The sequence below is a fragment of the Cucurbita pepo genome, chromosome 6, assembly GCF_057944985.1.
Source record: "Cucurbita pepo subsp. pepo isolate OVF chromosome 6, ASM5794498v1, whole genome shotgun sequence".
NCBI classification, from domain to species: Eukaryota; Viridiplantae; Streptophyta; class Magnoliopsida; order Cucurbitales; family Cucurbitaceae; genus Cucurbita; species Cucurbita pepo.
Genome location: NC_141803.1, coordinates 2,642,008 through 2,655,431, shown reverse-complemented (window position 1 = coordinate 2,655,431; position 13,424 = coordinate 2,642,008). Strand labels below are relative to the sequence as shown.

The following is a 13,424-nucleotide window of genomic DNA, read 5'->3' as shown; positions in this document are numbered from 1 at the left end:
CAGGCTGTTTATGTCTATACTAATTTCTTATTTTGGTGGAGTACTTGAATACCGATGGTTGGCAACTTTTTATATATATATATGTATATATATATACACGACAATAGCTGTGTCGTAGACAATGGAGTTGGAAGCTTTCGTTGGGTATAAGGAGGTATGTCGGCCACTTTTTGCATTCCTTAAAAGTATATTCTTAAGCTAACTGTCTTTAGTAAGTGGCATAAAAAATTGTCTATCTAACTGCATGCGAAAAGAGAATTGCTTAGATATTCTCCCATGGAAAATTTTAGAATTTGTGAATGAGGTTTTAGTTAGTCGTAGATTATCTTAATTTTAGTATGAATTACATCCTTAGGCTTGAATTTATGGAACCTTAATTCTATTTTCTTCCCTCTTTTGTTAAGTAAACATTATAGTGTCATAATTTGCTTAGGACGTTCCATTCTTATCGACTTAGAATAAGATGCTAGCTTGTTTAATGCTCGAAAGATTAAAATGAGTGAAAGTGGTATAAGCATTACAAATAGGATTGTATCTTGAAGGACGGGGTGAATTCAAGACAGAGTCATATTTTTGGCTCGTAAACTTAGAAAAATTGAATTAATTTGAGCGTCCTGACATGATGCTATAAGATTACATAGCATATATATATATATATATATATATATATATATATATATATATATATATATATATATATATAGAATTTTGTTTATTAGTTAAGGTTGGCCTTTGACACTAACTATTCATTAAAATTTTATGGATAGAAACTATATATATGTGTGTGTTTTATAAATAAAAAAAATGAGTGGTTAGATGAACCTTAACTATTTTTTTCTCTGAAAAAAATAAAGAAATAAATTTTTATAATGGCGGTGTATGTGTATGTGGCCTTTGACATTGACTATTTTTCTGATCATTACTCATAGAATATTTATTGTCTACGACTAAATTCATTTCTTTTTAGAAATGTAAGCCATTTAATATAGATATATATCGACCTATTTTTTGTATGACTTTTTTTAAAAAAAAAAAAATTAAGGAAAAAAAATATTTATAGGTTGCTTGAAATTAATTAAATAATTAGATTTTTTTTTTTTTTTTTACATTATAAAATTGTTAAATTCTCTTAGTTCTTACTTTTGATTCTTCACTATTTTAACCAAAAAATAGTTGATCATTAATTAATTATTCAATAACAGTTTATCTAGAAGAGCTTTTTAGAATGAAATATTACAATATATATATTTTTTTTTGGAATGTTATTTATCTAATTTCGGTGTAATTTCATGAAATTAAAAATTTAGGATTAAATTGATATAGCTCAAATTTGGATTATTTTCCATAAATAAATAACCATTATCTCTATTATATTTTTAAGAGAAAAGAAAGTGGGTAGAATATTAGTTACTAGATTAGGTGGAATAAATAGTTGTTCCTTCCTCACTATCATGAATGGGGAAGTAAAAGATTCAAATTCATAAAAATAATTAAAACTATATATATAGTTGGTGGCCAATTTGGTGGGTTTTAGTCTTCAAGAATCAAGGATTAGCCTCTTGCTTTAGTGGGAAGGTAAATACGAAGACAAGGATTCCTCTTCACTTCCTTGTAATAATTATAAAGTGGTAGCTTCTTCATCATGCCACTTGTTTTATAGAATATGGAATATCTAATCTCTTTATCTTTTATCATAGAAAATGACTTGAAGAAAATATCGGACGGTATCAAATGGTTTTGGGCAGTTACAAAGAGGATAATATCTGCTAGTAATGAACTTGAGCAGTTACAAATGGTATCAAAGTCAAATACAGACGGTATGCTGGTGAGAACGCTGAGCCTCGAAGGGGTAGATATTGGGTGGTGTGCCAGTGAGGACATGATTAGCCTCGAAGGGGAGTGGACATCGGGTAGTGTGTCAGTGAGTACGTTGGGTCTCGAAGAGGGGTGTATTGTGAGATTCCACATCGGTTGGACAAGGGAACGAAACATTGTGAGATAAAGAGGGGTGGATTGTGAGATCCCACATAGGTTGGACAAGGGAACAAAACATTGTGAGATGAAGAGGGGTGGATTGTGAGATCTCACATCGATTGAACAAGGGAACAAAACATTGTGAGATGAAGAGGGTTGGATTGTGTGAGATCCTACATCCGTTGAAGAAGGGAACAAAATATTGTTTGTAAAGGTGTGAACACCTCTCTTAATAGACACGTTTTAGAAAACTTGAGGAGAAGTCCGAGAGAAAAAGACCAAAAAAGATAATATCGGCTAGAGTTGAGCATATTCAAATTTTAATTTTAATCACTCAAAAAGGAAAAAATTGAAAATTTTTCTACATTGTACAAATTTCTTTAAATTTCAAAAAAAAAAAAAAAAAGAGAGAAATAAAAAAAGCCCAAATTGCTATATACCAAATTTTTTCTCCAGTTTTGACCGGTGAAACCTTCGAACTCCGAAGCTAATCCGCCACCGTACTTGGACCAATTCCACTCGGCGTCAGCCGTGCAAACGACCTCTCACCGCGGTCCTCATGCACCGGAGACCGGCCAGTTCCGGCAACCCTTCCGACGACCTGCGCCGGCACCGAAAACGTCCGGTGAAGGAAATTCCTCCACCGGCCATTTTCTCCGATTCCACCCCGATATCCCCGTCGCAAACTCTGCTCTCTCGGCAACTCCGCCCAGCTTCGGGTTCGGTTCAACGTCGAGTTCATCAGCTGACTCCGTACCGCATCCGGCAACCGCAAAGTGAATCGATCATGCCCGGTCGAGTTAGACCGCTGAAATATTCCACTCAACCGCCATCCCAACGACCTCGACCGCGTTGGGGTGCTCCTGGTCGGCACCGGACTCGGATTCGTCACATTTGCCTCTACTCTCGCTTCTTCTCCGGCACGGAGATCGTCAACCACCGGAATGGATACATGGTTCGGCGACGGAGATGGCGACGGAGACGGTACGCTACCGGTTCGTTCTGAGCCGGCGGCCGGATCGAAGTTAATCATCGACAATGCTACGTCGCCGGGTTTAGGACAGAGATTAGCTCTGCAAACAGGGCAAGTCGAGTGCGAAACTAACCAAGCATCAACACAAACAGAGTGAAAAACATGGCTACACTTCGGAATCAAACGCAGCCGATCACTATTTTCAAATTCATTCAAGCAAACGGCGCATTCCAGTGAGCTTTTCCCGATTTTCAGCCCTTTCACCGTCGAGTACACAAAAGTCGGAAATGTCACGATGAACGCCGGATCCAATCCACGCACCGGCCTCCACGGCATGCCTCCGCCGCCGCCACTGCCACCGCCATCTCTCCCCTCGATTCCAATTCCTAAACCTCTTCCAAATCGCCGCTCTCTGCAGCGGCGCGTGTAGACAGAGACGATGCCGAGGACGAAGAAGGCGGATATCAACGCAACAAATGCGATCGCCATATTTTTACTGATCTCCGGCTCCGACGATACCGGTATCGTTCCAGCTCCTGTCTCCTGCGCGGCGGCGGCGGCGGCGGCGTGCAGCAACAGAAGCAACAATAATCGGCAAGCGACACCGTGATTCCTCTTCCTGATTACCATCACTGGAATCATCAATAGTCAATGGAGAAAAGAATTGAAAATAATTCCGGCGATAAAAGTTCAAATTCCCTTCAAAATTGCTCAAAAAATAGAGCAAAAATTGGAAGAACAATGAATTTCAGTGGCGCTCGAGTTGACTTGAGCTTGAGAGAGAGAAATCAATCTGGTTTGACAGCCATTAGAAGAGATTCCGATGGTGGCCACGTTTGATATTATCTAATTATCTTTAATTTAAATTATTAAATTGATTAATTTCTTAATTAGTCCATCCAAATAAATAATTTTTTTTTTTTAAATGACGTTAATAACAATATTCAATCCCTTAAGAAAATTGTCCGCATTTAAAACTGTATAAGATTCCTATGATAAGTTGACCTTCCACCTTTATTTTTCTTCTCATTACTTATTTATTGTTTTGTCACTAATAATTAAATAAGGATTAATTTGATATTTTAAAAATACAAGAAATTAAATAAAAATATTTAAAATTTTAAAATAAGAAGGTATTTTGTTTGTTTATAATTTAAAGCCTAATTGTTTTGGAAACACGTATTTATTATTTATTATTGTATGATTTTTTTTTTATGATAATTATTGTTCTTAGTTGACAAATTTTGTATTTAATTTTTAAAAAAATTGAAAGTGATTTGAAGGTTAAAATAGCAAGAAAATAATTATTCAATTTTTATTTTATTTTGTTTAAATGCATTGGTCGACTAAAGATGGGTCATAGTTTTCATTATTCAAACTCATTTATCTCTAATTTATTTAAATATTTGGATAGAAATTGCTCTTCAATTTCATATGGTATGACTTTATTATTCTTTTTTTTAATATAAATATAAATATATAATATAGTTTTTGAAAGATAAATGCTAATAATATTTTTTATTTTTTTTAATTAAACGGTCTAAATTATTAAATTTATTTTTTAGTTTAAAGTTTAGGCTTTTCAATGGAATTAAATTAAAATTTTAGTTTTTTACATATTAAATTAAAACAATTAATTTATCATCGTATTTTTTTATTATATGAAATAAAACGGGTTGAGTAACTTCTGTTAGATGATGAAAATCTCATACCGACTAATTTTAGAAATTATCATGAATTTATAAATAGAGAATATTCTCTCCATTGATATGAGGCATTCTCGGGAAGCTGACTAATTTAGGGAATCATCGTATCATTGTGGAGAGTCGTGTTCGTTTAACATATTATAAAATAATTAATTAGTTGCTAAAATATAATTTGCAAATAAAATAATAAACTGCAATTATTTTATTAAATCAAATTTCAAATTCAATTACACAACAAAACACGAGTTATCCTTTTCGCCGTCCAACGACAATTACTGCTCATCCATCGGGTCGTAGCTTGAAAGGGAAGTTGACTGACGACATGTCGTTCTCCTCTTTTTAGAAGGCTGACTTTGTAAATTCAGTGTTTTTTTGGTATAGTTTTAAAAGGAAATAAAATCATTATTTGGCTTAAAAAAAAGACACAAATATTTTAATTTTAATTTTTAATCTCAATTAAATAGTTTAGTTTTTTTTTTTTTTTTTTTTTATATAATAAAATTAAGACATATTTTTAAATAGGTGAATTATATTAAAAAAAAAAACTACTTTCAATTAAGCAATAAAAAATATTTAACCTAAGAAACAATACACATATTTTAGAAACAAACCAATAAATTGTGACGGGTAAATTTTCTATATTTAAACTTTATAGAATTGTCATTAATGTAACAGTAATAATAAAACATCGATGACCCAATTCAACCCGACTCGTAAAATAGAGAATTGGGTTGTTTGGGTCACTAAATTCGGGTTGGTTCAAAAGATTTCTCCGACCCAATTCGTGTAGACCCTTACTCCACACCGCATCAATTAACCGTTGAGGGCTATTCTCCGATCAAAGTATAGTGATAAAAAAAGAATTTTTAAATCAAAATAATAATATAAATGTAAGTTGGAATGATTAATGAAATGGGCAACCAATCATTGGAAGCTATAAATAATGTTTATTTTATTATATTTTTAGTTTAAGATTGTTGAAGGGAAGATTCCTGTTGGGCAGAACCGGATGGGTTGACCAAATTAAAATTTAAATATTTTATATTTTTATGCAAAAAATTTATTGTATTTATATTAACCGTCTACTTATCTGCCACGTCACAGCCCTATATATATATATATATATAATATGGATTATTTATTAGTCCGGTCGTGCCGGGTTTCATTGAATCCCAATATATTACCAGGACCGTTAAATTTTCTTTTTTCAAATAAAAAAATTATTGTATTTAAAAAATAATAATATATTTTTATTATTATATGAATGAAAAATTGTAATGGTTTGTTTTAAAATATTTAAAAATTTTAAACATTTAATTAATACCCTTAATTTTTTTTAAATGACAGTGTTGTTATTATACGAACGAAAATCGTTTATTTACATTATTTTAAAATTTATATAAATTGGACGAATATATTAATAAATTTTAATTACACACAATTTTTTAAATAACTTGTAATAATATAAAAAGAAATTAATTTCTCCAACCTAATTTTAAATAATATAATTTCGAATATCTATAGTTTTTAACCTTTTTTAAAAAAAAAAAATAAAGTTTTTTATTTTTATTTTTTTTATAATAATTGAAAAAAATAAAGAAAAAAATAAAGAGAGTTGGGCCGTATAGGGCCGTGGCGCCGAAAAATCCATAAAACTCAAATATACTACAGTAGAGGAACCAGTATTTCTTCAACCCGCCCAAGAACGCCATACGCTCTCATTCAAAGTGGCGCCATAACGGCTACATCAGAGAAGCCATGAATTTCGATTTAAGTAGCTTTTGAAAGGAGTTGGGGGAACTCTGTTTGAATTCTTTTGATTCCAAATAGGTTTTCTTTTTCATGTTTTTCAGATTTCAAAGACATCTGCGTTCGCGTTCTGGAGTTTTTTTGATTTCTAGGGTTTGTGCAATTTGGAATTTTTGAAGATCGCTAGGGTTTACTGGATTCGGTGATGGATCTTCCTTCGGAAGTTGAGAATTACATCAAGGAAACGATAGATCATGCATTAGGTCTCCCTGTGTCAGTGGAGACGCTGGAGTTGAAGCTTCGTGTCTCTCAGGATTCTCAGAGGCGGCTTGCTCATCATTGCGATGCTCTACAGTCCAAAATCAAAGAGAAAGAACAGTTGATTGAGCGCAGTAGGGTCCGTATGTGTTGTTGATTTATTGTCTTCATTTCCATTTCAAGTTTTTCGTTTTTCCTTACGACATGGGTTTCATTTCGCTGTTGTAGGCTGAAGCGACAATGAACGCTCAAGCTTTGAAGAAATTTGTGGATGAGAACCGTAAACTGGCTACCGAGTGCTTATATCTTTCGGGTCAATGTGAGAAATGGGAGAGAGAGTGCTCTTTATATGATCATGACCGAGATGCATTGATGGAGTTCGGGAACGAGGCGGATCAGCGTGCAAGGGAGGCTGAGAATCGTGTTCATGAATTGGAGGAGGAGGTTAGACGGTTATCAGATGAACTGCAGTTCTTTAAACATGAACACGAGATGAAAAAGGTAATAGCATCTCCACTGAAGTACTCAGTTTGTTGTTAGTTTTATTTACACAAATGGCTCAACGAATCGGCATTTTTTAGATAATTGATGAGAATTTCTAAGTTTCTGTACTTGAAAGAAAGTTAAGTGCAATCGAGAACATGATATCTGCAGTATCGTTCATATCAAACTGGCAATTCGGGTTAAGTAAAAGTGAGGTGTGTAAATTTCCATTTCTGGGGAGTGCAGTGCAACTCCTATTTTGAATATAATTCCTGTGGGATGTAGTTGCGTGTGTAAGATTGCTGCCTAGTCTGTTTGGATATTTACAGGATTAATTGGTGGGCTTCCATTTTTAGATCGAGTTCTATGCTAAAATACTTTTGAACACCTGGGCTATCGTTTGCAATGTTTAGTCCCCCCTTTGATTGTTTTTTTAGTTGAAGGGTCATTGTCATATAGTAATGATGTTGTGACTTGAATGCTTAATTAGTGGAATTGATATTAGGTAACTGTTTAAGGTGCTCAATGTCGTTCATTTTTACGAACGAAGCATTACGAAATGTCTATAATTGTAAATAATGGTCTTATTTGAGCTCAGAAATTGTTGTTTAGTTATTTCATTGAAAATCAAGTACTTTGTTGGTTAGTATTTATGTCAGTTGACAGTAATTGACTGTAGGATTGGCGATATGTGATAGCTGTTCTTAGTTTAGGATTTATATATTCAATTTCCTAACAAATTTTACTTGTTCCTTTTCACCTCCCTATATTGTCCGAACTTTTGAGTTGAACCCGCAAATCAGGATAAAGTTCTTCCATTTTTTGAAGTTAAAATTGATAAATGTGCATGTTTTACAATGATTCAGGTTGATTTGTCTTCTGATGGTAGAGATTTGGAGGATAACTTACTCGAGTTGGTTTTACCAACATGTAATTGTTATGAACGAGTTACATCTGCTCATGCATTTTTAGAAACAAGCATTGATCAAGATTCAAGCCAAAAGCTTATGAAAATGTGGAATTGGTGAGACTTTCTTTAATGATTTTTTGTTTATTTCATTATGATGCAACATTACACCCAATAATTTATGGAACTGCAAAGAAATAATGGTAGAAGACAAAAAATGCAACTTAATATTAACCTTCTTTAGGTGTTTAGGTTGCAACTCTGTTAATCTATGTTGAAAATTTTCTCCTAGCTTAAAGCCTTCAACTCAAAAGACCCTATCACTAGCTGCATATGTGAAGGCTGTCGAGAAGGATTGCGAACATCTGAGGGTAAATCTACAAAGAGCTGAAGAAGAGGTGAGCGACGGCCTTTTTTCGGGAATGTTGCGTTTTTTATGTGTTTTGAAACCTTATTTGGCCCCATTAGTAGCGTGCTTATGCTAGTTATGCAGGTGAAATTGTTGTATGAAGATAATATGCTTCTGGACAAGGAGAACAAGAAGTTGCTGAAACGGTACCAGGAAGATAAAACCCAACATTCAGGTGATAAGCAGGCCAACAGTGAGTCTGCCGCCAAGGTGAGTCTCATTTATATTGTGTACTCGGAAGCTAATTTTCTGCTATCTTGTGGATGTTCATCAATGAGGAAACCTCTCCCTGACATACTCGTCTTGAAACCTTGAGGGGAAGTCTAGAAAGGAAAGCCTAAAGAGAACAATATATGTTAGTGAGCTTAGGCTGTTACAATTGGTATTAGAACCAGACATCCGTAGTGTGCCAACAAGGACGCTGGCCCCCAAAGGGGTGGATTGTGGGATCCTACATCAGTTGGAGAGAGGAACAAAGCATTCCTTATAAGGGTGTGTGGAAACCTCTCCTTAACAGATGCGTTTTAAAATCTTGAGGGGAAGCCCAAGAGGGAAAACCCAGAAGGGAAAGTCTATTATCGGTGGGCTTGGAGTTGGGCTGTTACAACTTATTTATAACTTAATAAGCGTTATTAAATATTATAAGCTTGTTTTTGAAACTAACAACAAACGACTCGTGTTTTTTTAGTTTTTGAAAATTGTGCTCGTTTCTATTTGTTACCAGTTGTTTTTAATCGAGATGTAACATCATCTTTGCCCTCTTATGCAGTCAAATAAGCGAAAATCATGCCCGAAAATCAGTATTCCGATTGAAGAAACGAATATTATTAATGAGGCTGATTCTACCCGACAACCTCTTTCACCTTTGCAACATAACTCACCCGACTCGAGAACACGGAAGAAGTAGTTGCAATCCAAGAATAACACAGGTTATCCCCCCCTCCATTTTCAAGCATAGACTGAGCTAACATAGCAAAATTTGAATATAGATACACTATAACATAATCTAGAGAGAAGTATGTTGTTGAGCTCTTCTAAATGAAAGAGCCTTTCTTTCACTTCTGTGTTTCCTTTGCTGCTCAATGTTATCAAGGAAACTCTCTTCTTGGTTTCGTGCCAATGTAGCTGAATTCTTGTTGTTCCTCCTGCTCTGATTCCAAATGATACTTAGGCTTTGGATAAAATGTTGTAGCCATTTTGAAACTTATTTGAATGCCCATACATCATAGTTAGGAAGTTAAAAAGGTATAAAATATTTGGAAAAGCGTGACGTGACCTTATTGTTAGGATGCTATTTCAGTGCATTGCCAGAACAACTGCGGGTCTACGTTTTTCAAGAATTAGATGATTGTTGGTGAAATAGCGTATAGGTCTTAATGGGATGATACGAAATAGAGTAATTGCCAAATTGGCATGCGAGACCGGGAAGTTAGTAAGACATAAAGGGTAAAACGGTAGAAAATATTTGGAAAAATATAAATTTACCTTTAAGCTTTGTATTTTTAACTTATATCCACTTTCTTAGAAAACAAGAGAAGGATTCTCCACGAAATAAATAATAATTCCTGGTTTATTTTTTATATATACGTTTAAATTATTCATTTTCAATGAAAAACTCCCATTTTAAAAGGAAAATAATAATAACAATAATGTATTTTCTAGAAAAAAAATATAAATATATATATATATGGCTTAGTGCCGAACCCGCTAAAATATCCAGATATTCCATCCGAAACGTCGTCGTTTTAAGCCTTTCCTGAGCTCCCTTATCCAATATTAATAACCCACGGCGTAGCTCTGTGTTGCTTTTCAGACCAGGAGTGAGCAGAGTGCGGTGAGCGCCGGCAATGGCTCTGGTTCGTCTTTCTTGTTCTTCCTCCTCCTTATTCCTTCGTTCTAATCAACAGAATCTGGTGTTTATCTCGCCTCTCTCATGTCCGCAAAATCCGTCTTATTCCAACAATGGCGATATCAAACTCTCACTTTCGCGCTCTTCTTCCTCGCTTTTTTCTACTTCCCTCGGCCACAATCCTTTAACTTCCATTAGGGCTAAGAGAACCAGAAAGTTTGTTTTCCAGTTGGCCTCGACCTCCCAAGACGATGCTGTTGCGAGCTCTTCTTCTGATGCTGAGGAGTTTTCTCGAACCAGATTGCTTGCTCAGAACGTGCCTTGGGATTCTACTCCTGAGGATATTCGTTCTCTGTTTGAGAAATATGGTACTGTCGTAGACGTGGAGGTATGTAACTTCAGTTTATTTCTATTGCCATTTCTGTTTGACGCATTTGGTTTACTGCGGATTTATGATCGGTCTTTTTCTCTCAGCTTTCAATGTATAACAAGATCAGAAATAGGGGCTTGGCGTTTGTCACAATGGGATCACCTGAGGAGGCCCTTGCGGCAGTTAATAATCTCGAATCGTATGTAAGCAGGATGCCGTTTTTCTTAGCGTGATCATTTTTCGTTTGTCTCATTGTGTTCAAGTTCGTAACCGAGGCTTAGAACAGTGTTTACCTTTCACCATGGAAGAATAGTCGTAATAGCAATTGAATGCGTTTGAATTAAGGAATAGTTTGATTTGCTTGTGTGTGAGATGGAATGTGAGATCCCACCTACCGAGGGGAACAAAAGGTGTGGAAACCTCTCCCTAGTGCACCGTTTTAAAAATCCTGAGGCTGACGGCGATGCGTAACGGACAAAAGTGGACAATATCTACTAACGATGGGCTTCGGCTGTTACAAATGATATCAGAGCCAGACACCGGGTGGTGTGCAGCGAGGACGATGGCCCCCAAGTGAGTGGATTGTGAGATCCCACATCGGTTGGAGAGGGAAACGAAACATTCCTTACAAGGGTGTGGAAACCTCTCTCTAATAGAAGTGTTTTAAAAATTGTGAGGTTGACAGCAATACGTAACGGGCCAAAGCGGACAATATCTACTAGCGATGGGCTTGGGCTTGGGCTTAGGATGTTACATGGAAAAACTGATGAACCGGAAGAACTCAATTATAAATTTGCATCCTGCTTGTGTCCAGTGTGTTGCAGTTTCTTTAAACTTTTGCTTCTTTTGTGCTTTTGAATATATTATTACAAGGGAACAAGTTATTGACTAGAAATTTTCAGTTCTTGTTACTGTGTGTTGAAGCAAAGTACATGGTCTTTCTATTCATTTCAAAACTTTTACTATCATTTACTATCATGTGTGTTGAACCAAACATGAATCTTCTGATTCATTTGGCTCTCACTCCCAATTATTGCAGGTGTTTATGGGCAATGCCCATGTCTTTTTGAACTCTTGTTGGCTTTTTATTGAATGAAATAGTTCACATGAATGCAGGAATTTGGGGGTCGTACTCTGAAGCTCAATTATGCTAAGGTTAAAAAGGAGAAACCCTCCCCTCCCGTGAAACCAAACCCCGTTACTTTTAATTTGTTTGTTGCAAATTTGCCATTTGATGCAAGAGCAAAGGACCTCAGGGAGTTCTTCGATTCGGGGAGTGGGAATGTAGTTTCTGCACAAATTATTTTTCACGAGAATCCAAGAAGGTCTTCTGGATATGGTTTTGTTGCATTCAAAACAAAGAAGGATGCCGAAGCAGCTATTTCCGAGTTTCAAGGGAAGGTAATTTCAGTACATTGCTACCACAATTTTTAAATGAATAGCCATAGGATCATAAGATGTGAATATCAGTATTCTTATGGTTCTTCATCTGCTGAAATGCAGAATTTCATGGGAAGATCACTTCGTGTTGCACGTAGTAAACAGTTTGTGAAACTTCCCTCAGAAGAGAAATCCCAATCTGAAGATACATCAAGTGATGGTGTGGAGCTAGCCAGTGCTGCTGCTGAAGTTTAAAATTCAGAAGCCTCTCACTGGAGGAACTAAGGAGTTTGCCATCAACCTTTCTTTCTTTTTCTTGTTCTCTATCTTTTCATGGAGGTAATGCTATCTAGTTATTCAATTAAGGAACACATTCCTTTCCCTTTTCTTTTACCTATAAATCTCCTACCTCTAATGTTTAGATGATTCAAAGTTGGATACCCCAACAAAAAACGCTCATTAGATCATTTACTGTATCCTTTTCTCTATATGAAGTCTTAATGGTGATTTATCAATGCACGTTAATGTAATTGAATTTAGCATTTAGTCAATGAATGAATACAAATGAACTAGGTTTCATAGTTGAATTGGCATCTTATGACTGTTTAGGTTCGAGGGGAGTTATTCCATTGCATAGTCACAGTATTGTATTGATTCAAGAACAAAGGACAATCAGTGCAATTTGATCCATGCGTATTTGCTTTACATAGATAGGTGGGTGGACAAAGCATTCCCAATATGAATTTTTGGTCATGTGTACTATATTGCATGATCTCAGCATTGTACTTGCATTCACATTCATGTGTACTATATTTCATAATTGAGAACATTGAAGGACAACCTGTACAATCTGATTCTTTTTCTTTAAATTGACAAGTGTTTGGTGGGGTGGGGAGGAACAATTCCTCCATCTTTTCTCATTCATATGTGCTATATTGCATAATCACAGGGTTGTACTGAATCGATAACATTGGAGAACAGTCTGCCATTTGTTTGTTTAGATGATTCATTTCAATGCTTTAGGAAATCTAGTGCTTTTGAGTTCATGCATTTGAGTGAACATTTGTTGATTCATATTTCATGAATGCTGGCTATCCCTTCAGTGTGAAGATGCAATGGATAGATATTATCCTCAAATGCAGTGTTGATTGTTTGTTCTTGTTCAAGCCATAATAAGTTTGAACTTGTTCATTAGAGCTTCATATATTCTTCATATTACTATATTGTTTCTCTGTTTTCTTCTCTTCCCCTTTTTTCTGTGAAGGTGGCATGCGGGTCGGGTTGGAGATATGGCGTAAGTTGCGTTTGACTGTGTTTTCAAGCCTGGTTATAATTTCTTTCTTTATGTCTCTGTCATTCTCTCAAA

General features: G+C 35.4%; 3 protein-coding genes across 4 annotated transcripts; 2 read left to right on the top strand and 1 right to left on the bottom strand.

Annotated features, from left to right (window-relative positions):
- Positions 1-2,208: 2,208 nt before the first annotated feature.
- Positions 2,209-3,968, bottom strand: LOC111797501 (RING-H2 finger protein ATL11). Its single transcript, XM_023680512.2, has one exon. It carries the CDS (start codon positions 3,587-3,589, stop codon positions 2,462-2,464), a length of 1,128 nt encoding a protein of 375 aa, XP_023536280.2. The 5' UTR covers positions 3,590-3,968; the 3' UTR covers positions 2,209-2,461.
- Positions 3,969-6,324: 2,356 nt separating this feature from the next.
- LOC111796538 (uncharacterized) lies at positions 6,325-9,605 on the top strand. Of its 2 annotated transcripts, none has more exons than XM_023679198.2 (6): positions 6,325-6,799; positions 6,889-7,161; positions 8,010-8,167; positions 8,343-8,448; positions 8,544-8,669; positions 9,229-9,605. In XM_023679198.2, the coding sequence occupies exons 1-6, from the start codon at positions 6,608-6,610 to the stop codon at positions 9,364-9,366; spliced, it is 993 nt and encodes a 330-aa protein (XP_023534966.2). In that variant the 5' UTR covers positions 6,325-6,607; the 3' UTR covers positions 9,367-9,605. The 2 variants fall into 2 exon arrangements, with proteins under 2 accessions (XP_023534966.2, XP_023534967.2); XM_023679199.2 differs by having other exon boundaries at positions 6,665-6,803.
- Positions 9,606-10,251: 646 nt separating this feature from the next.
- Positions 10,252-12,645, top strand: LOC111797243 (RNA-binding (RRM/RBD/RNP motifs) family protein). Its single transcript, XM_023680200.2, has 4 exons — positions 10,252-10,696; positions 10,783-10,881; positions 11,795-12,079; positions 12,182-12,645. The coding sequence occupies exons 1-4, from the start codon at positions 10,307-10,309 to the stop codon at positions 12,311-12,313; spliced, it is 906 nt and encodes a 301-aa protein (XP_023535968.2). The 5' UTR covers positions 10,252-10,306; the 3' UTR covers positions 12,314-12,645.
- The last annotated feature ends 779 nt before the right edge of the window (positions 12,646-13,424 follow it).

Coding starts and splice junctions, on each gene's coding strand:
- LOC111797243 (XM_023680200.2), top strand. CDS start 10,307: ATGGCTCTGGTTCGTCTTTCTTGTTCTTCCTCCTCCTTATTCCTTCGT. Junction 10,882..11,794: donor TTAATAATCTCGAATCGTAT/GTAAGCAGGATG, acceptor ACATGAATGCAG/GAATTTGGGGGTCGTACTCT. Junction 12,080..12,181: donor TTTCCGAGTTTCAAGGGAAG/GTAATTTCAGTA, acceptor GCTGAAATGCAG/AATTTCATGGGAAGATCACT.
- LOC111797501 (XM_023680512.2), bottom strand. CDS start 3,589: ATGATTCCAGTGATGGTAATCAGGAAGAGGAATCACGGTGTCGCTTGC.
- LOC111796538 (XM_023679198.2), top strand. CDS start 6,608: ATGGATCTTCCTTCGGAAGTTGAGAATTACATCAAGGAAACGATAGAT. Junction 8,168..8,342: donor CTTATGAAAATGTGGAATTG/GTGAGACTTTCT, acceptor ATTTTCTCCTAG/CTTAAAGCCTTCAACTCAAA. Junction 8,449..8,543: donor TACAAAGAGCTGAAGAAGAG/GTGAGCGACGGC, acceptor CTAGTTATGCAG/GTGAAATTGTTGTATGAAGA.